At 45.2% G+C, this 26,602-nt stretch overlaps 2 protein-coding genes across 3 annotated transcripts in view; one reads left to right on the top strand and one right to left on the bottom strand.

The window, feature by feature from the left end:
- Nucleotides 1-19,690, bottom strand: part of phkb (phosphorylase kinase, beta) — a 43,004-nt gene extending 23,314 nt beyond the window's left edge. The window contains 10 exon segments of the mRNA XM_084681584.1: nucleotides 1,960-2,157; nucleotides 2,683-2,778; nucleotides 5,687-5,750; nucleotides 7,282-7,397; nucleotides 9,474-9,554; nucleotides 10,055-10,162; nucleotides 12,970-13,069; nucleotides 14,956-15,094; nucleotides 17,946-18,032; nucleotides 19,604-19,690. Coding sequence (XP_084537710.1) covers nucleotides 1,960-2,157; nucleotides 2,683-2,778; nucleotides 5,687-5,750; nucleotides 7,282-7,397; nucleotides 9,474-9,554; nucleotides 10,055-10,162; nucleotides 12,970-13,069; nucleotides 14,956-15,094; nucleotides 17,946-18,032; nucleotides 19,604-19,667 — 1,053 coding nt within the window. The 5' untranslated portion in view covers nucleotides 19,668-19,690.
- Nucleotides 19,691-19,894: 204 nt separating this feature from the next.
- Nucleotides 19,895-26,602, top strand: part of itfg1 (integrin alpha FG-GAP repeat containing 1) — a 75,788-nt gene continuing 69,080 nt past the window's right edge. For both annotated transcript variants that reach the window (XM_084681585.1, XM_084681586.1), the window contains exons 1-6: nucleotides 19,895-20,124; nucleotides 20,308-20,392; nucleotides 20,527-20,666; nucleotides 20,934-20,991; nucleotides 21,344-21,418; nucleotides 21,768-21,862. In XM_084681585.1, the coding sequence (XP_084537711.1) occupies nucleotides 19,941-20,124; nucleotides 20,308-20,392; nucleotides 20,527-20,666; nucleotides 20,934-20,991; nucleotides 21,344-21,418; nucleotides 21,768-21,862 (637 nt within the window). In that variant the 5' untranslated portion in view covers nucleotides 19,895-19,940. The remainder of the gene's footprint in view (nucleotides 20,125-20,307; nucleotides 20,393-20,526; nucleotides 20,667-20,933; nucleotides 20,992-21,343; nucleotides 21,419-21,767; nucleotides 21,863-26,602) is intronic.

The raw sequence follows: 26,602 nt of genomic DNA, 5'->3' as shown, positions 1-26,602 counted from the left end.
GAGAGATAAGAGAGAGATTACAGTTTAATGAAATAAAGGCAGTTAATTGGAATGGTCACACCATCTCTCCCTCAGCTGCAGTTAGGGGTTTATATGGCGGAAAGTCAGACCCCAAATCACAGCTTTCATATCATTCAGCAGTCAGCATCAGTATGTATCATAATTTTTATCTGTTCATATGTTTCACTGTACTTCATCAAGGTTTCATACAAGTGATTGCTTCACTATTAAACCCAGCGTACAGTAAATGCTGCTACTCATGTACTGTATGTCTGTTAACGCAGCATGGGCCTGTGTGTGTGTGTGTGTGTAGGACTAGCATTGTTTATGGAGTGTGAAAGTGCACAGGCTTATGGTCTGCCCCAGTAGAGATAAGGCCCAAAATGTTGTTCTTGAGAGGTGTTGAGGTGGAGAGAGAGAGACAGAGATAGAGAGGTAGAGAGAGAGAGAGAGATCCCAGGAGACCTATGCCTCAGCTGCCCCATAGATTGGTGAAACTGGTCATCATACGCCAGCTTGCTCTCTGTCTCTTTATTTATTTTTTCTCTTTCTCTCTCTGTCTTTAACAGGTATAGAAAATAGAAAAAAAAACTGTAAAGTACTATGTTCCTAAATGGTGTAAACCTGAAATCAATACTCTCTTGTGTGGAAGTGTGTCTATTGTAGCTTGGTGCAGCATGACGGAAGGAGAAGGAAGAGCGTTCCTGTCTGCTGGCATCTATACTGGCCTCACAGTGCCATACTTAAGGACTGGGGACAGCTAACTGGGCTGGAATTTGTGTGTAGAAGCCATGATAAATGAATTTTTACATGCAGTCTATTTTGACAAAAACACGTCAGAAAGGCAGGCTGGGGGATGTTACGCAACTGCATGTGTAATACTAAGTAATGTAACACGGCTTACTGAATGTCCAAAAACACCAGGAATTATTCATCATTTGAAGCTCCCACATCTTCATAGCTCTTACTAGAGGGGAGCCACATTTGAACTGCTGACGTAGGGCCTTACATGTTCGGATGACGAATGTTGAAGTGAGCGTCTCGGCTTATCTGTCTATGTTACCTGACGGTGCCCTCTGAAACCACCCTCTTCATCTCCCTGTCCTTCTCTCCATCCAGCACCACTGCATGCACCCTCCTTGCTCTCCAGCTCCACCTGTATGTCCATCCCTCATCTCGTCCTCTCTGCCCGTGTTATTCCCGTCACCCTGTCTTTCATTCCTTCCACAGTACAGCGCTCTACTTGCTCATCTGTCCCTCTCTCTATCCCCATCTCTTCTCCTCTCTTTCCCCCCTGCTCTCTCCATCCCCTCCCTCTGTCTCTCCCAGCTCATTCATTCTGGGGGGTCAATCTGAATGAGCAGACTAATGCTGTGGTTTGCCCTGTGTTAAGTAGCTGTGCCCTGCTTCGCAGTCGCTCTCTGAACGCTTCTCTCTGAGAGTTAATAAGCCTTCGGAGGGGAGGAGATGAAGGGTGGGGGAGGAGGCACCTTTTAATGTCACACCCCTCTTGATGCAAGGAGGGGGGATTAGGAGGACGGAGGGCAATAGTTGAGGCAGAGGAACGAGGACGCGTGTCAAACTCATCCTACCCATAATCCACCTAGGCTGCCATTTCGGAACCATGGACCAATCACATCCCTTGTCTTGTCTCTAAATGCACCCAACACAGATGAGGTGAGGGAGTCTGGGGGCTACATGCCAGGTCCCTGCCTGGCCCTGGAAGTCATAACAGACGTGTTCAGACGGATCAGACAGATTCTCCAATGAACAGGGACTACCTATTCGCCTTGGCTCAACCAGGGTTCAAGTACCAGGTGCTTAGATGCCGTCTAATGCCCAAGCTAAGCTACTGTACCATGCCATTCAAGTGACTGGCGGGCCCATACCAGTCAGACCAGTAAAGGAGGGGTGGACAGACACCAGGACAGGGCCGGTCTGGGAGGGGAGACGTCCTACCTTCATCTCAGCCGGTTTGTAGTACCTCCGGTTCTTGTCCTCGTTGGAGGTGCGGTAGCCGTCGCGCAGGAAGCGCTTGAAGCCGTACTTGCCCCGCAGCTTGCGGACCACCTTGTCCAGCGTCTGGCTGTAGAGGGCGTCGTCGTCCACGGCGAAGGCCGGGTAGCTGATGCAGGGCAGGAGGGCTGCGTCTGTGTTCTGGCAGGGGTCAAGGGAGGGATGGGGAGAGGCCGTTGGCTGCGACGCTGCACACATACGGCACATACGACATTGTGCCTCTGTCGGTTTGACATGGTGTTACAGAGGGGGACGTAGGAATTCTATGAACTTCCGGAAAGAGTGGGCACAGGAGAGGCGAAGGGAGCGAGGCAGGGGCAGTAGAGTTGATGACGTGATTAAGAGAACCACTCACAGCTCTAATGGACACTTCGCTTTTCATTCAAATGGCTGACAGTCAATAACATATTCGACTACTGAGACTTCTACATCGTTGACAGGTGCCATGCCCCCCCTCACCACCTCTTCCAACTTCCCCCCATTCCCACCTCTCACTACCATTACAGTCTAGTGGTCTGAACGACACTTACACTAAATGACTCAACTCAAAACTCGTTTGACAGCAGCTATTTTTAGCTCAAGCAGCTATTTATGTTTTGCAACACTCACTCAAAACCGTGTGTGTTGGACAGAAGGTTGGGCAGGTGTGTGTGTGTGTAGACTCACGTGGGACCTGGACTCTCGTGGGAGGAGGGAACACAGGGTCTGTCTGTTCCTGTTGTGGGCATCCAGGTCCACAAAGATAACAGACCAGGAACAGCCCTGTAGGAGACACACAGCCTTAGAACCTTCTGGATGGACTTCTGATGGTGGCGTAAAAGCCTGGTCTGTCTGGGTGTGTCCGTAAGTCAGTGTCTGTGTGTCAGTGTCTGTGTGTCAGTGTGTCAGTGTCTGTGTGTCAGTGTCTGTGTGTCAGTGTCTGTGTGTCAGTGTCTGTGTGTCAGGGTCTGTGTGTCAGTGTCTGTGTGTCAGTGTGTCAGTGTGTCAGTGTGTCAGTGTGTCAGTGTGTCAGTGTGTCAGTGTCTGTGTGTCAGTGTCTGTGTGTCAGTGTCTGTGTGTCAGTGTCTGTGTGTCAGTGTCTGTGTGTCAGTGTCTGTGTGTCAGTGTCTGTGTGTCAGGGTCTGTGTGTCAGGGTCTGTGTGTCAGTGTCTGTGTGTCAGTGTCTGTGTGTCAGTGTCTGTGTGTCAGTGTCTGTGTGTCAGTGTCTGTATGTGTGTGTGTTTGTATTGCTGCTGAGCCTCATGACTCGTGCCAGGCCCAGGCTGGCATTGTTGAAAGCTCCTGGCAGCGCCCAGTGTGGCATGATCCTGGCCTGTCACACGCCAGCTGTCTGTGCCATCTCCACAACCTGCCACTTCAGCAGGTTTGCAAAATGCAAAAGACCCATGACGTCCCCAAACGGATATAGGACACACATACACACACTCACGCACGCACGCACACAATCAAACACACACTTATCCGCACTTACCATACCACGTACACGGAACAACAACCATCCATCTCTATCATCCTCTGATCCTTTGATCATGTTTAAATAGTCGGACCACTCTGAAAAACAGAGATGTGCGCTCTCTGAAAGCCTGCACCCTCACACCTCCACAGATCAAACTGCTTCCACAGAACTGTAAATACAGAGAGACCCCGCCAGCTCTTACACAACCCAAACATCAGGCCACATCCAGGCTGCTGTTCTAGGTAGCAGCCTGAAAAGCACTGCTGGTGGGTTTCTGAGCACAGTGTGGGAGGACTTCAGCCATGAAGAGTCATCCAATCACAACGACACAGGCTATTATCGGTTAGCTTGTCTCTCTATCCATCCACAACGCACTCACCATTCTCTCTCTCACGTACTGTCTCTCTCTTTCTCACACACACACACACACACACACACACACACACACACACACACACACACACACACACACACACACTCTCTGTCACACATGCGCCCCATCCAATTTATCTCTCGCTCTCACTCCTACACACATGCAAACACACAACTCACACACCAACACACTTCCCTCACACACACACCAGCCCCCTCTTAAACACAAACACCTAACACACATGCCCCCCAGCTAATGTTTTCTCTCTTTGCTTCTCTCCAACACACACACACACACACACCTGCCCACTGCCCCCTCACAGAAGATATCAGTTTTCCCAAAGTCATTTGGGGAAACTGATGAGACTGGTACCGTTAGATTAACAGACCTCCGGCTTCAATCTGTCAACAAGACTAACAGGAAGGCTGATTTGAACTCTGACACCCTAAGCTCTTTCTAATGCAGGTGCCATGTATTATGGATGAATAGACCAGGTCCACATCTCAACGAGGCCTACCGACAGCTTTCAGCCTTTGGAGGGTGGATCAACAGTCCTCCCTGTGTGTTTCTGCCTACTGCAGTGGCTTGTGGGATGGGAGTGATTGTGACAGCAGGGCGGCCCTCGCAGGGACCTGTGAGCTCATCTGACAACCAGGCTGGATACGGCAACTACTCCCAACTTGGAGGATCTTCGAGAACAGACTCAGCCATGAGTCAGAGGAGCCACGCTCACGCAGTGCTGACAGGGGGGTTAAATCAAGTGCAAGGGTATAGATAGAGGCCTGTCTTGGGAGGCAAAGTCTGAGGGGAAATCAGGGCTGATACAGATCATTAATAACCTGGGTGACGGTTCACAGCTCTCCCATTTCCACTGAGAGACACAGGGCAGCCCCAGACACACACACGCTAATGTGAGACACCTAAAAACACATCAGCAACAAAACTACCCCACAACAAGCAAGCTCCTCATATACTGAAAGCAACACGCCACCACATCCGCAGCCAGGGATGTTCAACTCTTATTTGGGGAGAAACCTTCTCCAGGAGAATATACAGTAGCCAGTATTCACTGCCAGCAGAATTCTCCACGACTCATAATAAAAGCATGGATACCCATACCTACACAGATGGCAGACCGGTCGAGGGTTTTATCTTGTGTGGTGGTATCGTTTTTGGAAAAGTATCTTGTCATGCAGATGAACGGAGAGAGACCATCGTGTTGGCGGGAGAATAAAACAGCTAAGTGGAAGTCTTCACTTTTCCAATCCATTAGCAGGCGTAATAAATGTTCCCTCCTGGCTTTTCATCCCCCGGCAACCAAACGAAAACAAATGAATCCTGCTAATGGTGGATTCCAGATTGAAGCAAGAAATCTGTGAAATGGGATCTCCAGAAAACTAGCAGGGAGGCTAATGCATAGTCACAGCCTCAGAAAACGACCCAACCAAACTCAATCAAGAGACAAATATATAAACCATAGCAACACGATACTGATCACAAGTCATCTGGATGGCAGTACCTACTGGTGCACTCTATATATTTAGAAGTCATTAAAGTAAGGATCTGCAGCAGCCATAATCAGCTGAAGAATTCTGTTTTAATGGCACATTACATATTTTAATATAAATCAAGTCTCACTATGCATACTGGAGTACCAAGTAGTCTTTTATAGAAGAACTACATAAGTGCAACACGTAAGAGTCCTTAAGCTTTTCTCCTGGGTAGGAGAGGGTTAGGGTTTTTATCAAATCAGAAAACTTTCTTTTTCTTTATTTAAAAACGTTGTTTAGGATGGTGCAGACAGGATGCAGAATGTCCTGTTAGGAAAGGTTGATATCTACCTGGTTTCCAAAGAGGTTAAATCCATTGATGGCTTCCAGTGCAGCTTTGGCCATTCCCACAGAGCTGAAAGAGACATAAAATAGACCAATTTAAGAATGATATGATGGTCATACCCCAGGATTGGTTAGAGACACCATTTAGATACAAATGTCAGCACAACCCGAGAAACGAACCCGCTGAAATTGTCATTATTCCACCGACGGCTCAAAACTGTTCATAGAAAAGATTATGGCATGTCACACATAACGTATAATACATATTTAAAGCGGTAGTTTTATGACCTTCATGATTGCTGACAACACATTTATGATGCACTTGGCCAGGTATATAAGACCTGTAATACAGGAGCTGCTGGGAGCATCCATCAGACCTTTCCAGAATGACAGGTTTCAGGCTGTATAATAGCTTTCTATTGTGGCCACAAGAATGTCTTTCTCACTGGGAGGGCTGTGTACTCTGCATGCATCTGTTCCATGACATTTCTCCTACTCTCCTTGGTACTGCAGCTCCCTGTGTGGGAATCCTGGTCACAGAGGCATGATAATCCTGATATCAAAACCAGTTTGAAACCATGTGATGGATGACTGAAGGAGGGATTCTGAAAAGCTTCCAACCACCATGAGGTACTCCTGCACAATACACAGGAATGATCTCAATCCGACTACATGGAGTTCTGTGAAGGCCTATTGATTTTCAGAGTGCGTCTGCCTGGACATAGTACTACAAGCTGTCAGCCTCTCTGCTTGTGGGAAGAAAAAGATGTGGAAACAGTCAGAAAGAGAATGAGGAAACAGAAACAATCCTGAGGTTGATGCAAATAGGTCAAAAACGAGAAGTTGTTGTTGCAAATGTGTCTGTCTCCAGTTTCAAATGAGAAAAACTATGGTGTTCCGGAAAATTCTGTTGCATAAATGCAACACCATAAGGAAACTGAGTACTGTTTCATAATGCCTGCCATTTTACATTTCACAGGGCTTGTTTGTCCACAGTGTATCCCCGCCTTCCATCTGACACCAAGCCACATTAAGTCAAAACTACCTATTATGGGGCATGAAGTTTATGTCATCTGTTTCCTCAATGCTAGTGTGCATAGATCTGCATGATTTTGCATTTAAATCAATACAAATATGACATGTTAAGCATGAATCCTTCCCACACAATCTTTCTTTAACAATCCTCATATAATATGCATAGTATTTTATCATTCTTAATCAGAACACAATATTACAAGGTCATGGTTTCTGAGCTATGCCTGACCCCAGTAGTGCATATTATGAGGTAATTCATTGTTTTTGCTGTACAGATGTACAACATGTTAACTCTAATTGTATCACTGATGTCGACGGTCTGGGTGGATCTCTGACAGCAGGCCTGGTTACTTCAGGGAAAACAACATTTTCTCAAGATAAGGTTTGGAGGAAATGGAAAATCATTATCAAGATATTGAAGAAGAAACAACGGAACGGTCTGTACAAGTGACAAGCTGTGCACTGGCACGCCAAACAGAACGGTGTGTATGTGAGAGGGAGAGAGATGGAGAAAGAACCATGAAGAGAAGGAAGGAGACACACAGAGAGAGAGACATCATCCTAACCTGGAATGCAGCTCTGTGCTCCCATTGTTGTACTTGCTGCCCCTCTCCCACATCCCAAAGTCAGGCATCCTGTAAGCCCGCTCCACACAAAACACCAGGTTCTGGATGAAAGACACCTAAACACACACACAGACACACACATACACACAGGGGCAGTTACAATACAGACATGGTATAGTACTAAAAGAGTTTAGCACATCCATTCAGACAGATACATGTTGACACATAGTAATGGGCGTAGCTAGTTCTGGCATGGCACTCAGGCTGTGTGTTTATGTCATCAGCTGACGTCACTCACAATCACTGCAGGTGTGTTGACTGACGGTCTAGGCCTTCTACTTTCAGGGACATAAAAACTGTAGGCATCCACGCCCCCGATACACATTCTCACACGTCATGCTTTGCTACGTACATGCACATTGTGCCATTTGTGCCACCCTCCACAACTCCTCCATCATGTATTCGTGTATCGAACTGTATTTTAATCTGTCGGTCTCCAGCTATTGTCTACATCTTTCTCCGTTCCCAACCATCTCTGGAGGAGAGGATCCCTCACTGAACTGCTCCTTATTCCATTTTTCTCTCTGAGTTAATAGTTTTTTTTCCTTGCCTTCTTGGGGGGTTTATATTGGTTATCGATGCTGAGCTGTGGCTCTCTGTGAAGACTTTTGACTTTGCTTCCAAAAAGCACAATACAGTAAGTTTGATTTGATTCCCTCTCCAACAGAGGATTTTTATCCAATGCTCCCAGCCTTGTCATTGTATGTATGAGTGCTATGCTAGCTGCTCCAAGTCAAGGATTTTCCCCAGATAGAATCACTCCGCCAAAGAGAAATCCTGCCATATTTCCATTGCAAAAATGCTTGAATCAATATGTGAGGGTCTTAATAGAACTTTATAAAACCCGCGTTAACACGGCCCCCCTCTCTCCGAACACATAAACACAAGTTCTTACATGTCTGCTCTTTCATTTGTTTAAGACAGACGTGAATAACTTCCATGGCAACCGTATTAGACGACTGCATATGGAAATGAAAACCTGTCAAAACGATGCCAATAAAGAGTCCTTGACAGAGACAGCATTGAGACAAGAGGGTGTATCATGTGACAAATGAGGTTTTTAATCTGAAACCACGGAGAGAGAGAAGGCCCTAAAGCAGGTTCATACCAGACAGAAAGTCCAGGCAGTCCAGAGCCGGCAACAACTCTGTCTCTTCTTACCCAATGAAGAGCTTAATGTGCACACAGCTGTGGAGTATCTTAATAGTATCTTAATGAATGTTACTGCCTAGAAGCAATGCAGCTCTCTATCTTCCTCCACGCTTGTCTCACTGCTCCTGTCTATCTTCCTTCATGCCCACACACTTGCATGCACACATTAATATACACACACAGTAACACACACACTAACACACATTCCGGAGAGAAAAAGACTGCCTCTTTTCATTACATAATGTATTTCAGAGCAAAATACACAGTACATTTCTGGGGAAATTAATCAGGTCAACCATCCATTTCGCAGAAAGCATAGATGAACACTGTAAAAACATAAAGTTGCCGAGTTTGGGGCTAGTTTGAACTGAGCAATAGCACTAATGGAATCCACTTTGATTTTGCTCCTGTTTGTTTTGATGGTGATTAATACAGGAGAAGATTGAATGCTTGCCTATTTCCCGTTCATGCAGGATAATAGTGTTACGCAGTGCCAATAAGCACTGTTTAAACATGCAAATGAAGTCTGCAACGCAAATAGGACTGGACCCATAACAGCTACATCCCCAATTTGTTTGCCTTTGGGAGAGAGGGGGTAATGCTATTGGGGGAGGGGGTGGAGGTTCCTTTATGCAAACAAAGTGAGTGTGGACTGTAATTGCGCTGTGGCGTAATGTAATAAAACAGCTCCACGTTTGAAGATAAGCCCAACAACTCTGTATAAACAAAAGCTTTCCCATCCAAAGGCAACAATTTTACACACATAAGTACATTGCGCACACACACACACGCACGCAAAGCGCCTGTGAGTAAAGCTTTTAATGAACAGACTATAAAGTAAAAGTCAAATTCATTTAGTTCAAGTGCTCCCAATAGCCCTTTTTTAAAGCTGGCATGACTAGACGACAGTGTATCAGTGTTGCAGTGGCCGGATTCCTGAGTGAGGAGTGAAAGGCCACTGGGTGATGAGCTGTGCCTACCTCGTCAGTGTTGTAGATGATCTGAAGTCCAGAGCAGATCATCTCAACCATATAGAGCAGGAACAGAGACACAGCATCAATCTGAGAGAGAGACAAAGACAGAGAGACAGAGAGAAAGAGAGAGAGAGAGAGAGAGAGATTGAGAGAGAGAGAGAGAGAGAGAGAGAAAGAGAGAGACAGAGAGAGACAGAGAGACAGAGAGAGAGAGAGAGAGAGAGAGAGAGAGAGAGAGAGAGAGAGAGAGAGAGAGGTAACACACATAAGCTGGTAGGGGAGAACCTATAACAGAACGTCTGAGCACCATCCAGTATGGGGAGGAGGACTTTTATAAATATTCATTATTGATCGGCAAGACATAACTGATGGGTTTCTGTATACACTGTGAATTTGTCAATAGCATATCGATTAATACATGAAAGCTCTTTGTACACAATTCATCATTGGATTGCCATGAAGATACAGGCCATGTCTGAGATGGAGCGCAGTACAGACGGAGCCCCTATGAGGTCTCTATGAGAGGGATTTCAGAGGATGAATGCAGAGGATGAAGGACGGGCAGGTGGGGAGGGAGGGTGGGGCACCTGGAGATGACTGTAGTCAGAGTAGCTGTGGACCTCGTCTCCTGTGTGGACGTTGAACACTGAGTGGAGGCACTTGGAGGGGCTGGGATCCTGCTTGAACTGCTCCACCTGTGAGCGTGAAGGACACAAGAAACAGGGAGGAATCAGGGAGGGAAACAGCTCCAGAAATAGGGAGGATACAGAGAGGAAACATGGAAAACAGGGAGGATACAGAGAGGAAACATGGAAAACAGGGAGGATACAGAGAGGAAACATGGAAAACGGGGAGGAAAGAGGGGGGGGAACAGGGGGGGGGACAGGGGGAACAGGGGGAACAGGGGGAAACAGGGGGGAAACGGGGAGGAAATGGGGGGGAAACAGGGAGGAAATGGGGGGGAAACGGGGGAATTAGGATAGAAAGTAGATAGTGGAACACAGAGTAGACAGAAGGGAGACATTGAAATAAATAAAAAAGACAAATTGAAGACAGGGAAGTGACAGTATAAAGACAGAGGGAGACATGGGTTAGGGTAGGGAGCATGGGGTAGAGGTGTGTATAGGTAGGTAGGTAGGTAGGTAGGTAGGTAGGTAGGTAGGTAGTGTTGAAGAGAAAGAGAGAGTAAGGGCAAAGAAAAGGTGAATCAGCCCATGAAAGATGTATACCCCCTCAACACATAGCAGGCAGGTGTTTCATTATTAATCCTCTCCTTACAAAGGTAAGTGAGGAGAAAACTGGCATGGAGCATGGATACTCCACAGGGCTCTCGATCTCTCTCTCTCTCTCTCTCTCTCTGTCTGTCTCTATTTTATGTACACGCACGCAAACACACACACAAACACACGTACACACACACGCACATAGCATCACCAAGACCATCAACCCCATTTAAAACTGCCACAGGTATCTCTGCATATTGCAGTCCAACACAATCACATGTATTTTTGAGATATGGTGCATTAGACGATCCTTGATTCATAAACAGTAGGAGACCTAGTCAGGTGTACAGACTCTCAAACTCAGGCCCCCTCAACCAATGGCAGGTTGAGTTTAATGTGAATCATAGGATCCCTGTTCACCCCGGTCCCACGTCCAAACTGCCAACGTCCAAACATCCAACGTCTATAAGAAGAACAATGGATTTTGTTCAGCTTTATAGACGTTAACACTGTATGACTATGTTTAGCTTGAGTTCTGCTCCTCTCTCTTACCAACTGACTCTGGAGGAGGGGATCCCTCTCTGAATTGCTCCATGGAAGGTTTCTTCCATTTTTTCTCCCATTGGAAGTTTTTCCTGGTCTTCCTTGAGGGTTTAGGTTGGTTGAGGGGCAGTTCTATGGGTGTATGTGAAGCCCTCTGTGACATGCTTGCGTGTTAAAAGGGCTATACAATATTTGATTTGATTTGTTCACACACGCCAATAACTGTGTCAATGTTTGAGGCTGCACTGACTGCAATCCAATCACCGAATACCACTCTCCTTCTGGCACATTCATTTATAACACAAGTGTTATAAAAAGGTGGCCCATTTAGCATATTTCATCTTTCATCTCTCCTTTCCCTCTCAACGTGTTTTTTTCTTTCATCGCCTCTCCAACTCTCTCTCCCGCTCTCTTATTCCTTCTCATTCCAGCCATCTCTCTCTTTCCCATCTTTCTCTCCTTTTTGCATTGGTTGTTTTCTCTCTCTTTCCCCTTATCTCTCTATCTCCCCCCTGTCCCCCAGTCCCTCTCTCTTTAGCCATGTCACGGGACACAACCCCCGTCCCAGACCTACTGTACACTGTGGTTTCCCTAGCTGCCACAGCTGCACAATGTGTGTGCTCTGAGAGGTGGACCAGACCACACCCCGTGTGTACCCAGTCCAGGCGCAGCACCCACCACAGGGTTGGAGAGCCACCTCAACCTCACTCCCCAGCTCTACCAGCGCACTGGACAATCCAATCGGTGTCGGTACTAACAAAAAGGAGAAGCAATGCCACTTGAACACGTACAGCTGCTGATCCTCACGGCTTCTGGAATGTAATGGAGGTGGTGTGGAATGACGCTCGTGCGACGAGGCGCTGTTAGCGCTCTCTCAGACCCTACGAGACTCACGTCTCGGTCCGAAGGCTGTCACAAACCCAACGGCGATGCTTCGTCGTAATGAACACATGAAACAAGTCCCTATCGTCCCATCTGGTCTCACAGTCGCTGTGAGCTTCTGTTTATTGCAAGGGTTCTGGTCTACTTTTCAGGCTGCATCTCCGGGGTTAAGTTGAGGGAGACAGTGAGCGCTACTGTATTAGCCTCGCGGTCCCCTCTACCTTAGGTCCATTAAAAACGCCATGTTCTCCGGAAGCGGGAGAGACAGGCCATTAACGAGCGCTGCACTGTGTAATTAACTGTATAAACGCTGCATTATAATTAAGACACGGAAAAGCTTTCCTCTAAATTAGGTCGTCAAGGTCAGGGGTAAATGAAACAGAACAATTTCAAAGGCAAACGAGATCTGCAATTACAGGCCGCAGCGTAAAATACAAATACAGCAGCTTAAGAACTCTTTTTAATTGTTCTACAATGTCAATGCTTTGGAACTACAATAGCATGAATGTCTTTTTTACATTCTACTGTGGTCTACATAACTGCCAGATAGAGGGGCCATTATTCAGCAGACAAATACTTTGATGAATTGAAGGACCATGACAGTTTACAATCCTAATATCAGAATAACCTTATTAGGCTAAGCACATAAGGCTGCTCTCAAAAACACCACACCAGATGTCCCCGGGGCCTGTTATGTTGTGTTCAACCTAGCCAGGTTCCTGGTACCGGCAGATCTTCATAAAAGAGGTTAGAGAGGCTAGGACTTCAAATTATCCTCCGTGGTTTTGATTCTAGAAGTGTTCCTGTTTGTCTTCCACCTTCATCGGTCTGATTCGAGAAATTTCCAGACTCACCTTGTCGGCTTGCCTCATGTAGCAGTAGAGGATCCCTCTCATGCACTTGATGGCCGAGTGCTCCAGCTCGTGGGTCCGGCCCATGTCGTCATCGATACGCCTGCACACAGCGACAGAGGGGATAGGACCGTGAGAGTTCAAATGGTCCAAACCAGCAATGAGAATGTTTCACCTGGAAACAATTCTCTGGATATGACATTCATTTGACTTTTAGTGATGCACTCGTTTTTGGATTATGCTTAAAACCGCTAATATTCTAAGACTCATGGCGCCAGTGGTACTGCATACCTGGATATCTACAGTGTGTGGAATACTGAGTTAAGCAGGATTGGCTTCAATTACATAAGTAGAAGCTGCATCCTTCACTAATGACTGTATTCAAACAGAGAGCATACACAAGGACACCGCAGGTCCACTCTGATGTACCATCAAAGAGGTATTTGAAAAATGATTCAAAGGGGTTCTATAATTATGGAACATGAACAGAGAGTGCATCATTTCCATGAATTATAACAGCATTATTATGATAGCCTCTGGACACCAGAAGATGAAATGATGAGAAAAACAACAGCAGCAGCATTTACAGTATATTGTCACAAAGCGTATTTTCGGTATGCTCTTTTTTCCTCAGGTGTTGGCTCCAGGCTCTGGTTCTCCTTCCCACGTTCTCCATCCCTCCTGTGTAGTGGTAACTTCTGCAGCTCATTCCCTCATCAGCACCACAGTATTTCAACACCGCCTTTCCAGTCACTCAGCACCAGTACATCGCTTCAACTGGACGCGTTCTTGTCGGCTCCTGACTTACCGTACGCCATTGCACTACACCCAGACTAATGGTGCTTTTGTCTCTGCCGGTGTCAGACCTGTGCCACACCCTTCTCGCCTGTTTGTCTGCCTGCCTGCCAACCCCTGCCCGCCCCCCGCAGCTATGCCTCGTTCCCCTCGTCCTTCTCAAAAAATCCGCCAGTCGAACCTTGTGTTTCGAGTCGCGCATTTCGGTCCACCAACCAGTTGGTTAAACCCTACCACTGTGGTTACCTTGGCTACAGTACCCTGGCAAATTTTCTTCCGTCGTTCTCTTCTTTCTTCCCTCCATCCGAGCACCTCACTCATCCCACTTATCCATCCCCTGACTGGTTCAACTGCCTTTCATCCATCAATCCATCCACCCATCAATACCCGGGATCATCCATCCCCTTGATCATCCATCCAACTCCTGCAGTACCACCCTCCCAGACAGTCGGCCACCCAGTTTCTCCCCTTTCACTGGCTCTATACTCGTGGTAAGTATAAGTAAGTAATGTCCTCGGCCGAAGCTGTCCGATTGGAATCATCTTAATTAAATCCGTGTGACAATGCTAATGGCGAGGGGCCGTGACTGATGAACAGGCCCCGCTGGTCATCTCACTTGTGCTATTTTTAGTCCAGCTCTATTCCCCTGGGAAACCGCTCCACAAGCATGACTGTGTGGCTTTAGTGGTGGGGAAGAAACAAACACCCCTTACTTTCAAGGTCTAACAAGAAAGGATGAGGTCCACCTTGGAGGAGTGGATCCCCAGGCAGGGTGATTTGGAGATTTTCAAGATCTCTCCTTGAACCCCGAATGCCCCCGCCCGTGTTTAATGTGAAGGACGGAGAGATGAGATGAAGTGACCTGCTTTACATTCCCAGGAAGAACAGACCTACAGAGTGTGTCAGTAGAGGAGTAGGAAGAGAAGGAGAGACATGAGAGGGGGGAAGTATGGAGCGGTGACTGTAGCTGGACAGAACCTTTCAGGGTGCGTGAAGGGTTCCATCTGTTGACGTTAAGGTGTGGAACACAGTGGTTCTAAAACTGTGGGGCCAAGATTTTGGGTCAGACTTTTGAGATTTTCAGAAGGAAGATTCCATTTTAATGCAATTTATGGGGTTTCATTGTTGATCATTTCCAAAGAAAGACTTGACTCAAACAGTTAGAGAAAGACAGGTGTGACAGTGTGTTGTTACCTGTAAGCCAGAGCCAGGGCCCAGGCACTGGCAGCACAGTAGAGAGAGTCCCGGACCTTGGCCTCCTTGCAGCTGGAGCAGGTCTTGATGGGGAACAGACCAGTGGTGGGGCTCTGGAAGTTCAGGATGGTGCACTTCACTGCATGGACAACATGTTAGTTAACATGTGTCGTGTTAGGGGTGGAGGGAGGGAAAGACAGAGAGGTTGCACGTCAGTCTAAGAAAAACACGGTATGGGAGCTCCAATTGAAACCAGTGAGACACAAACGCCTTTTTATAAATCACAACTAGGAACTATTTCATGATCTGAAATTTAGATGAGTCATGACGTAATGATGAGATGTTGTCTCTCTTTCGGGAACTATTAAGACAACGTGGACTGAAGCTTCTGTTCTTTGCCAGCCAGTTTGCTATTGTGCTGTCAGCTGCTCATGTTTTAGGTAAACAACACAAGACAATGAGACAATGACAATCAGATGAAGAGGTCGGATGCACAGTTGAAAGACAGGAAATCCCTCGGGCTTCAGCACAATCACCAGACTGTGAACAAGGTGACGAGCGGCAGTTCGCAAATAAAAACAATACAAAGAGAAAGCCCTTTGCTCCAGCATCAAATTAAATCTGATAATTAGTGAATTTGTTGGCGAAAGTAGCAGCAATTAATTAATTATCTTGTTAACATATATTGAACTAGGACCTTGAAGTAGCAATGGTATCATGTTCTGTTGTGACAGGGAAAATGTTTCCCAAGTCACAGCTTAAAAATTGGCTTATCGTGCATTCAAAAACACACGCACACAAACACGTAGACACTTCTCTCCAGAGGTCTTCACATGGATGACTAATCTGTCTGAACTGACCACTTCATTTTTCATCAGCACATTATGCCAGCACCAGTGAAGGGAACATCCATTCTGCTCCATCGTTTGTTACAGTGAGAGGTTGAGCCAACTCAGAAAGGCAAAGTCAGCAAGGTTGTGTTACAGAAGATGGGGAAACTTAAACAGAATATTAATAAACCTCTCAGAGGCCTGGCCTCTGGGATTCCCTACTGCCCTTGAGGCTACTGGGAGACAGAAAAGAACGTATTAAGTTCCGACTTCTAACTAGAAAGCACTGGGCACTTTTCTTTTTTTGAATAACTGTCATTAAACAGAGCTGGTCCAAGCAATTTCAGTCCTGAAAGTTTGTTTGAAGAGTAGCCTAACTCAACAGTTGGTAGTCACACAACATTAAGGTTGAGAGTGGTCAATTCTGTTCTCTTCAAGGGAAACAGTTGCAAAATTCAGTATTGTTATAGGGAAATAACAACACACCCTAAGGCCTTGGCTATCTGCGCAGCTGAGCCAAGAAGAGGCTTGGCTGATTGAAAAAGTGAAAGATGGTATGCCTCTACTCTCTTTCACTCTAAGCAACAAAACACATTACGGAACACACACACAAACACACACACACACACACACACATACACACACACACAACCCTCTGGATGCTAATCAAGTGATGTTAGAGTTGGTCCCTTATCATCCATCAAGCTAATGTTCCAGTACATCAACAGCTAATGCCTCAGACATACACAGTCTGTTTCTCACAATGGACCATTTTTCTGCACCGACAGGGAGGGGACAAGAGGAGACAGAGAGAGGGTTGAAGGGAGGGAAAGAAGAATAGAGAGGGGGGAAGTCCAAAGAGAGGGAACGGATGATGGATAAAGAAATGTATCTGAGAGAGAGAGACAGAGACAGAGACAGAGACAGAGACAGAGACAGAGACAGAGAGAGAGAGAGAGAGAGAGAGAGAGAGAGAGAGAGAGAGAGAGAGAGAGAGAGAGAGAGAGAGCGAGAGAGAGAGAGAGAGAGAGAGAGAGAGATAGAGCTTTCATCAAACTTGTTTTCCCATTTCTTAATCTGTGGGAGCCAGGGGGACTGATAGCAGCCCTGAGACTCGTCTATAATCAAGTGAGAGAAATAGCAGAGAACGGAGGCAGTGGCGCGTGGCCGCATTACCACATAAATAAGAAACCACAGAGACACACGGGAGATCCAGAAAATGAACTGCGAGGGACAGTTACGTTCATAATATCCTCATCTCAGGAATTCTTCAAGCATTGTTTGAAGGTTTGCATGCATCAGAGGAATGTAATGCCCCCAATCTCTGCCCATCCCTTTTTGGTAGAAAGGAGTAATAGAATCACCGACATCATCGGAATGGCCGTGTCATTTACACCTGAGGCAGAATTGTCTAGTCACTCTCAGGGTTGTGTGTTGGTGATAACAGCATTCCATCTATTGTCCCCCAGCTCATATGAAGCAACCACATTTTGAGACTGCAGCTCCAAATTATGTGAGTGCATTTCCAGACTTATATCCATTTTTAGACACTGTAAAGGGCTACACCTGCTGTTCCCTCTCTCTTTCCTGCATCTTTTGAAAAGACGCTCACTTAGAGAAACTTGTTTTAGCAGGTGGATACAGTATACTCACACAATGCCTCAAACTGAGGTCAATGAACTGTTCTATAGGCTGACACTAACTGAATTTCACAGTATGAGAAAAAACAAGTTCCTCCTCTGTCTAACTGTGGAAAATAATGCAATTTGTGCTGTATCCACGCCCCCTCCTCACTTTCCCCTGTCATCATCACAACAAACCAATGAGCTGTGACTGGGCTGTCTGCCAAACATGCACTCACCTGTGGAAATAGCATCCGCCAGGCCACCGATACACTCATATTAAGCTGAGAGGAACAGAAAACCTTGAACATAATACTAGAACTATAATGTCTCCTGAAACAGCCATAAACCTTTTCCACCTGTCAACCGAACACTAACAACCAACCCAAGTTGTTTCAAGTTGCAGTTCTTAAACTTGCAAACAATTGGATAGTAAATCATCCAAATGAAGCTTGTTTAAAAGTAGGATTTAAGTACTCATGATGGAAATTGAGATATTGGTTTATTCACATAAGTAGAACGTTAACAGGGAACCTACCAGCATTGTAGTAGCGGTCCAATCTCTCCCAAAGAGGCTCGTCCTCTCGGTGGAGGACAGACAGCTTCAGGGGCTCATAGATGGAGCCTGGGAAGGAACACAAACACAGTTGCACAACATGCCAAGTTCAAACGACACAGGTCATTCCTGTGTGTTTCGTAGGAAAACAAATGGATTAGAGCATGCCGTTTCAAATTCAAAAGCCACAACAAGTCATCTCACTGCAAATATCACAAATATCCCAAACCTCCAGCATCAATTGGCCTAAATCTCAGCAGTGAGCGTTTTAGGATGTAATGGAACTATACATTTCCATTCTTTTTGGTCCTCTTCAAAGCAGAATTCCAGAGGAAACCCCATCTGTGGAGCCTCTCATTCAGACACACATTTAACTTCGGAGCGATTTACATTTTAATGGGATTGACCTCAAGGTCAATACCTCAGGAACAGAAAAATTCACATTTCTAGTCAAATTACCATAATTTTCATCAGGTTTTTAAGTAGTAGGGACAAAGCCGATCCCCTTTTTTTAAGATGACTCAATAGTCCAATATGCAAATGACATGACTTCCTAATTTATATAGAATGGACCAATATGGAAAGACCTACAATATGTAGTTGGATGAAACTATAATAATGAAACCTTAGAGTCAATCAAATATTGGTTTAAATACTTATATTGAAAAGACCATGCTTTTTGGTGATAAAAAAAAGGTTTTAATTCAAAAAGAATTATACTGTTTCAATAATGTTCAAGACCAGAGCTGTATCATTACAAACTAGCTTTCTTGAGGTCAAAACCAAGGACTGTACGTACCTCATAGTTGTCCTACATTTTGTTTCAGGTGCACTTTCAATGATTGCTTAATGTTCAGTGACCATGAACATATTTAGTTGAAAATGCGGAAATGAGTTTCAGCACTTTAATTTAACCACACTTACCATATCTGATGAGTTTCCTTGGAGATCCAGATACCTCACACTGTGAGCTGGCCATTCTCAACAGGTGATGTAAAGGGCAAGCGTCTCAGCTAAATTAGATCAGATCTATGGCAATTCACAATGCAGTTAGTACAGACTTGCACAGCCTGAATTAAATGACAAGTTAATTGTTTGGAGGAGTTACACACATGATCTAACATGCAACAAATTAAAACCCATTCCTCATTACAATGCAACAGCACATTTCCTGTTTTGATAGATGGATATGGATTACACTGAAATCTAAATTATATTAAGATGAAAGTCCCAATAGTATTCAAATGGGTGTCCAGATTTACATAATTAAATACCACAGATTGTATGCAAAGGAAGATGGAATCATTAGAATTAAAGTTGAGACCATTTTGATCAGTCCCGGCCACATGTTGGCCTGCAGCATCTAGATTGATGAAGCTGCACTGTATTCTGTAGACTGTAGTTATTACCAAGAACAGCAAAAGACGAAGATAGTTTGGAGTCAATACCTAATGTCCAAGTCTTAAAATAGCGCTTCAGGACTGCAAACGTCTAACTCTGACCTTTATGCTTGTGACCACCGTTGCAGTGGTTTGACAAACAAAATAACACGGTTATATCGTAACTCTCATTTACATAACAGCAACAACCTGCGTAACGTTACAACGTTTCACAGTGTCATGCATGAAAATGTGTCAAACCTGAACGTTTTGATCTGGCTTTAAATTCCAGGAGCTTCCAGCCGACATCTGCCAAGCTTGCCATGTTTACTATGAACTGTCAGAGCGACACTGCCGTAAACCAGGAAGACCCCGTTTGCAGTGACGTCACTCCCAATATCTTTTAGGGCTCTGATAAATATATTACACACAGAGAATAAGACTGTCATTGCAACCATTGTTAACTGCTGAAACTATAACAAGAGGTTTATTATATTTTACATGCATCACATACACTCCCTGAGAAAGCTAGTGACGTTCCACTCTGCCGTAAAGTGCCCTGCAGTATTTCAGTTTGTGTTGTATGAACTGAACAGCTATGAGGATGTGGACGTTTTCTGTAAATGTTTTGGCATTTATATTATATATATCAGGACAACATTTTGCTAGTGGTCTTCAAGATGTAACAACTGACCTATTTGGGTCGGAAAATTATGGCACTGTGGCTGCGTTTGGTGATTTTAACTCGGATAAACAAACAGACATATTCATCATCAGAGAACGTGAGTGTTGGTACATGTCTAAATGTCAGATGCATATTACGACTTCCTTGTTAATACTGCTGTTTAACATCATCCTTGCCAAATAGAGGTTTGAGGTGTAGATCATTGTTAGTATTGTTATTTACATCACATGACAAAAGACGTTTATCTTGTGCGTTTTTAAGAAGCCTGTGTGTCTTTCAGAGTCTGAATTGGTCATTTTTTTGGCTGATTTGAAAGTACCATACTTCAAGCCCAAGGTACATGTCAAAAAGGAAGATCTCCCAAGGTAAGTTAGAATCAAGGACTAGGTATTATAGTAATCCTTAATAACATATGTATAATAATAATATGAGACTCTTGGGCTGTGGTTGTGTCTGGTCTATCAGTTTGCTGATAAATCCTACTATGTCTGTCCTCCAGTGATGTCATCATCACTAGTGTGGTTCCTGGTGACTATGATGGAGACTCTCAGATGGATTTGCTCCTTACCGCCCATCTTAAATCCAAAACGTCCCTCGAGACCAGGGTCTTCATCTTCTGGGGAAACAACCAGACCCTGGGTAAACAGCCTAGTTCTGGACCACTTATCATTTTCTGGACATGGTTTGCGACAATGTCAATATAATTTTATGCTGAATTTAGATTTGTGAAGCCATGGACTACATTAACAAGTACTGCACAATCCAAGATCTTGAATACTGTTAGGAACCAATTTTGTCTCATGAGCATCACAAGCTAAACTTGATCTTTCATAAATACATTATTGTTGTGTACCAAATTCATCTGTTCTGGCTTTATAGTTAAATATGAAAATGTTCTCTCCACAGACACACATATGCGAGTTGAACTTAACACAACATTTGTGGATCAGCCTCTTGTCATGGAGTAAGTTATACACATGTAAACAGTGCACCTGCCATATTTAATACATTACCTCTATATTTTCTTTTAATAATATACTCTTAAAACATATGTTTTTTTCTAAAGAATACTTGTGCTACTGTTACATAACTGTATGTTAAATCATAACAATACATAACAACATTTTAATAGAAGCCAGCATCAGTGTTGTTAAAGTACATGAAGCAAAGCTAAATCAATACACATTTAATTTGTTTTTAGTTTGTTTTGTAACTACTTTAATCCACTCCCATGAAATCATGTAACTTGACAAAGACTTTCTACACTGCTTTGTTACACTCATTTGCTGATAGTCTCTTCAAATTGCCCCTTGCAGTTTCAATGGAGACATGATTCCAGACATCTTTGGGGTCACTACTGACACCACTCAAGTCTGCGATCTTACTGGAAGGTGAGGGGGAGAGAGGCGGGAAGAGAGAGGCGGGAAGAGAGAATGGGGAAAAGAGAGGGGGGAAGAGAGAGATGGAAGAGAGAGGGGGAAGAGAGAGATGGAAGAGAGAGATGGAAGAGAGAGGGGGGAAGAGAGAGATGGAAGAGAGAGGGGGAAGAGAGAGATGGAAGAGAGAGGGGGGAAGAGAGAGGGGGAAGAGAGAGGGGAAGACCTTCAGGTGAAGTGATATACATAAATGGAATAACAATCTTTATTGTAAGTCAAAACATGATCAAACAAATGCTTGATTAGGAGTTTCTGTCTTCAAAATCAGACTCAAATCCTGTTTTCATGTCCTCTCTTACACCAGGATCACGACGTGCCAGAAAGCTCTGGCTTCACCTGTGAAGATGCGTGTCCCCCATTCCAATGCTTTCATCGACCTGAACAAAGATTTCACAGCTGGTGAGTCAGTCTTTGTAGTTGTAAATGTGGCCAACTGGGTGTTGGAATCTGAGGGAGTCTGTTGTTGAACTTTATCCTGGTAAAAGAAGTGTGCAGTCCTGCGGATCCTCTACCCTCTGACATAAACCTCTTTAGAATACTGTGTGTCATTTTATGTATTTTTTCTCCTTTTTGCAGTGTAAAGACCAACTCCTTAGCTGCAAACAGTAGTGCTGAAAAGTTCACACTGAGAGTCAAAACATGTTCAAGTTGACTAAGGGAGAGAGAAATTCCCATTTTCCTAACCACTGAATTAATTAATCGGTTTCTTCTCGTCGTACTGCCTCCCTTATTATTCACTGACATGCTTGCCACTAAGACTTAGTGTCCTCTTACTTTTCTGCACATTTCCATCTTAATACGATCAGGATTTTGTTATTGTATCTCAGCTGGTAGTTTTTTTGGATTCAGGTATTCTGCTTACTGTAATGCAGTGATTCAACCAGAGAATATTTATTAATATGTATGTTATCGCTCTCTCTCTCTCTCTATCTCTCTCTCTGTCACATTCTCACTCTCTTTCTCTCTCTCTTGTTTGGATTAAGGGATAGTTGGTGTCCGCTTGTCATAATTTATACTGTAGCAGAACGGGGTCCAGTCAGTCAGGATGAGTGACTGGACGGCCAGCTGCCTATCTCTGCTTCTCATCTTGTGTGAGGGGCTGGAGATGCCATGGGCCTGGAGTGTCTGTCTATCTATCCTGAGGGGATTTCAGACCATGTCCATTTATCTACACAAAACCAGAGGCATGAGCTGGAGGCTGAAACACCTGTACTCACTCTCTCTGACACACACACAGTACACACACACACACACAAACACAGGCACACACACACTCCCAGGCACACATTTCTGGGCAGGATCACAGCAGGATGACCCCAGCCTCAACTCTCTGAACCCAAACTGGGAGAGAACGACGCCCAGTCGCCGTGGATATGTGCCTCCACCAATCTGATTGGCACAGGTAAAAAAAAAAAGGAGGAAAAAAAAATTGATGCCACATTTAGAAAGCCTAAGTATGCAGCTGTTGGGGAAAATTGCTGCGCATGAAGAACTGAGACGGAAGCAAAGTAGCTCTGGCTAAATGCTGCTCTACAATTAAAGCTGTCTCTAGCTGCTAGCTGCAGTGCAGGAGTGTAGATGAGGCTCCACACACATGAAACAGCCCTCTGGTGAGTCAGAGCTCAGTGTCTCATCCGGCCACCTGCTTTTCAAAAGATGGCAGGCCTCGGAGAGGCGGGGCCGCGTCTTTCAGGAAACGCATTAGCATGGCAAACTAAAGCCTGGCTCTGAGCTTGAGGAAGAAAAGACCAAGTTCCAAGGGCAGACATTGTGAGCTTGCATAAAAATCCAGATGTCACAGCATAAAAGCGGGTCGGACCTCACCTCACGCCTCAGAACAGTCGAATGTTTACCAGCCTCGGAATGACTGGAGCTCCATGGCATCCGTACCAGCATGCAGAGGTTCCTCTGATGGAAGTCCTCTCTAGCTCAGAGTACTGCCCACTAGCCCAGCGTCAGAGCAGAGGTATTTAATCAGCCAGAATGCCACCGGTTCAAGGATGATCAGAGCAAGGTTGGGCTCATGTCGTGACTTCCAATTTGGCCCTCGTGTTTAAAGCAGTAAACATAAGGTCCCACAGCCTCCTTTCCTGACTTGGGGCTCAAATTGCTTCCTGCTCAGTGTCAAGGCCTCATTTAGGCTGGAGATTGGACTCTCCAGCAGGACACTGTCTCCTAGTCCTGTACATTATCGAGCAGTGCTCTCTCGCTCTTTCGCCCTCTCTCTCTCTCTCTTTCTCTCTCACTCTGGCTCTCTCTCTCTCTATAGCGGCTCTCCTTCAGGAGACGGTCTCCTTGTACTGTAGATCATCGAGCAGTGCTCTCTCGCTCTTTCTTTCTTGTTTTCTCTCTCTCTTTTTTCTCTGTCCTCTCTCCTCTCTCTCCTCTCTCTCTATAGCTGCTATAAGGAAGCAGTCCAAAACAGCAGTGAAGAACTAGACATAGGATAAGACATGGTAATGTGCCTTTTCAAAATACTTCAGTTCAAGGATATGCTTTTCACCATTCATTCTTCCACTTCATAAACACGTAAAAATACAAACTGGTACTAAGTTACCAGGAGTGCGTGAGTACGGTCAACAGCCAATCTTCAGTCCCATGCTCACCCCTCCCTTTGTCAGTGCCATAGAACAGTGAGCAGCTGAATTCAACCACACCATTCCCGCCCAAACCCAAGTGAACTCTCTCACCACTTCAAGTGACAGTGTGGTGACCAATGTAAGACCAAAATACAGGAGACAAGCCTCTGTGGCTGCTACTCTCTCTCTCTCTCTCTCTCTCTCTCTGTACCTCTTTCTCTATCTCTCACTCCCTCTCGAGATGAGCAATACTTGATAACAAGACTCTTAACTGCAGGAATATGCTACTGTAAAGCTTCAAGATTCATAGTCTGATCTAGGTTCTGCTGATCCAGACTGAACCCATATCCAGACCTGTGATGGACTATTCAAACGTGAAATAGTTCCCTACCTCTGAGTTCAGCTTGATTTCACTTTCCAGGTGATATGGAAGCGCCTGGCCTACCTAAATAAACCATAAGCAACCAGCAAGACTTCTTCTGAGGTAGGGGGAGCATTGGTACCATGAGAGGGGCAGAGGGCTGGTGGCCTAGCATGGGAATTACCTTCATCTGGCTCACAGGAGTTTAATAATCATTGATGTGTTTTAGTTAGTCAAGCTCTGGGTCGCTATCAGACTTCCAATTCTTGACGATGCATCGGTTAGAATTGTTGCAATGAGAGATCTTAATATAGAAAAGCTGGTAATGATCAAATAATTCTCATTTTATTACGCACAAAATACATGCCAAGACAACAAACATGTTGCACTGCCTGTTGCTAAGCAACGGGACCTCCAAATATGTTCCGCGCGGCACCTAATTAAGCACCCTTTCTCTGTTGAGAATGACAAGTTGATTGTGGGAGCAATGCAAGGGAAACAGATTTGCCTCATAGCAAGGTAAGAGCAGGGATCCATTCAGCGATTGAGCTCGGAATGATCCTGTATAACTGGGGATACAACATAACTGGACAGATCATGGAGAGAGAATGACTAGAGATAGAATGACTAGAGATAGAATGACTAGAGATAGAATGACTAGAGATAGAATGACTAGAGATAGAATGACTAGAGATAGAATGACTAGAGATAGAATGACCAGAGATAGAATGACTAGAGATAGAATGACTAGAGATAGAATGACTAGAGATAGAATGACTAGAGATAGAATGACTAGAGATAGAATGACTAGAGATAGAATGACTAGAGATAGAATGACTAGGTGTCCTGATTGTTGTGCAGGACACTATATCAGTCAGCATCTTGATGCTAGAAGGCAGTCTCTCCTATGAGTTCTGCACCACTACTCCTGCAATGAAGTGGTGCGAAGTAGGACGTGGCACCTTGCTTCTGTATAGATAATGGATAACCCCCCTGTGGAGAGGCTGAAATAAACACACCCAGATATCTAAATGTAGTTTTCCATTACACTGTAGCTATTTATTTGCGAGTTGAGAACGACCTTAAACGCCAGGCGCCGCAATGTTCCTGGTACCAGGCTTTGGAGACGCAGCCTTTCAACACGACGCCTGCAGGAACAACCTGGCACGGTATCAAACATGTCGTTTAGCTGCAGTTATTTTGGTAAACATGGGTTTTTGTAGATAAATGGATACATGAATAAATCAAGCAGCAGATTTCCTGTCTGATAGTTATGATGGCTGTGGCCTCTCGTTCCGCTGCCTCCCCTCGCAAGACTTGCTCCTCTCAGCGCCAGTGGAACAGCTTAGCTCCATCCCTCTGGGCTTAGGGGAAGAGTGTTAGCGTAACACCCCCCCGACAGACCCCTCTAACCCACCTAACACCTGCCTGTGTCCAGCAGCTGTCGTAGAGACGTGGAGAGCCCTTTCATGATCTGGAGCGCTAGGTCTGTGTCGCGTGTCTGTAGATGTCGAGTTCGATACACACTTAACAGCTTCTTTCAGGAAGTGGCATTGCCGAGCCAGATTTGTACTTGTATGGTTCTGGAGTGGCAGCAGGGTGTGTGTGTGTGTGTGTGACTGGAACAGAGCCAGTTTGATTAGGGCCGTGTAATGGGTTTACAAATACACACGGTCACACTCCTGGGTACACAACCCCCGCTGACACATGGCGGAACACACACCGCACCCCGAGATGACGAACACGCCAATGTGCGCACAGACAAACTGCACATATCTTATGGCATGCGCAAACACACAATGCGCACGAACATACACACACACACACACACACACAGACCTCCAGCTCTACTCTACTCAACTCTATAGCTGATCTTTCCTAAGCTTGTTACGGGAGTTGTGTGAGCCATCTAGCAGTGTTGCGCTGTGTTTGCAACACACACACACACACGGTGGTACAGTAGCAGAGAAATGGGATGGGACCTGTGTGTAGGGTTAGTCCTAATCCCCCATGGTGCACCTACGCTGTTACTTTAATGGTTTTAGGAGATTATTTCCCCTTAGAATTACGTCTATCCATTTCTCCCGCGCTGTTGTTGTGTCATGTTTGTGAATGAGCTGCTTTCAAAACTATTTGGGCCGAGGCCTCTGAGCGCAGGCCCTATATTGGCTTATAGGATTTATTTATGTGGTTTTCTCT

This window comes from Hypomesus nipponensis, chromosome 19 (assembly GCF_054491055.1).
Source record: "Hypomesus nipponensis isolate SF chromosome 19, ASM5449105v1, whole genome shotgun sequence".
In the NCBI taxonomy this organism is placed as follows: domain Eukaryota; kingdom Metazoa; phylum Chordata; class Actinopteri; order Osmeriformes; family Osmeridae; genus Hypomesus; species Hypomesus nipponensis.
Note: the sequence above shows the minus strand (reverse complement) of the source record. Positions and strands in the feature narration are given on the sequence as shown.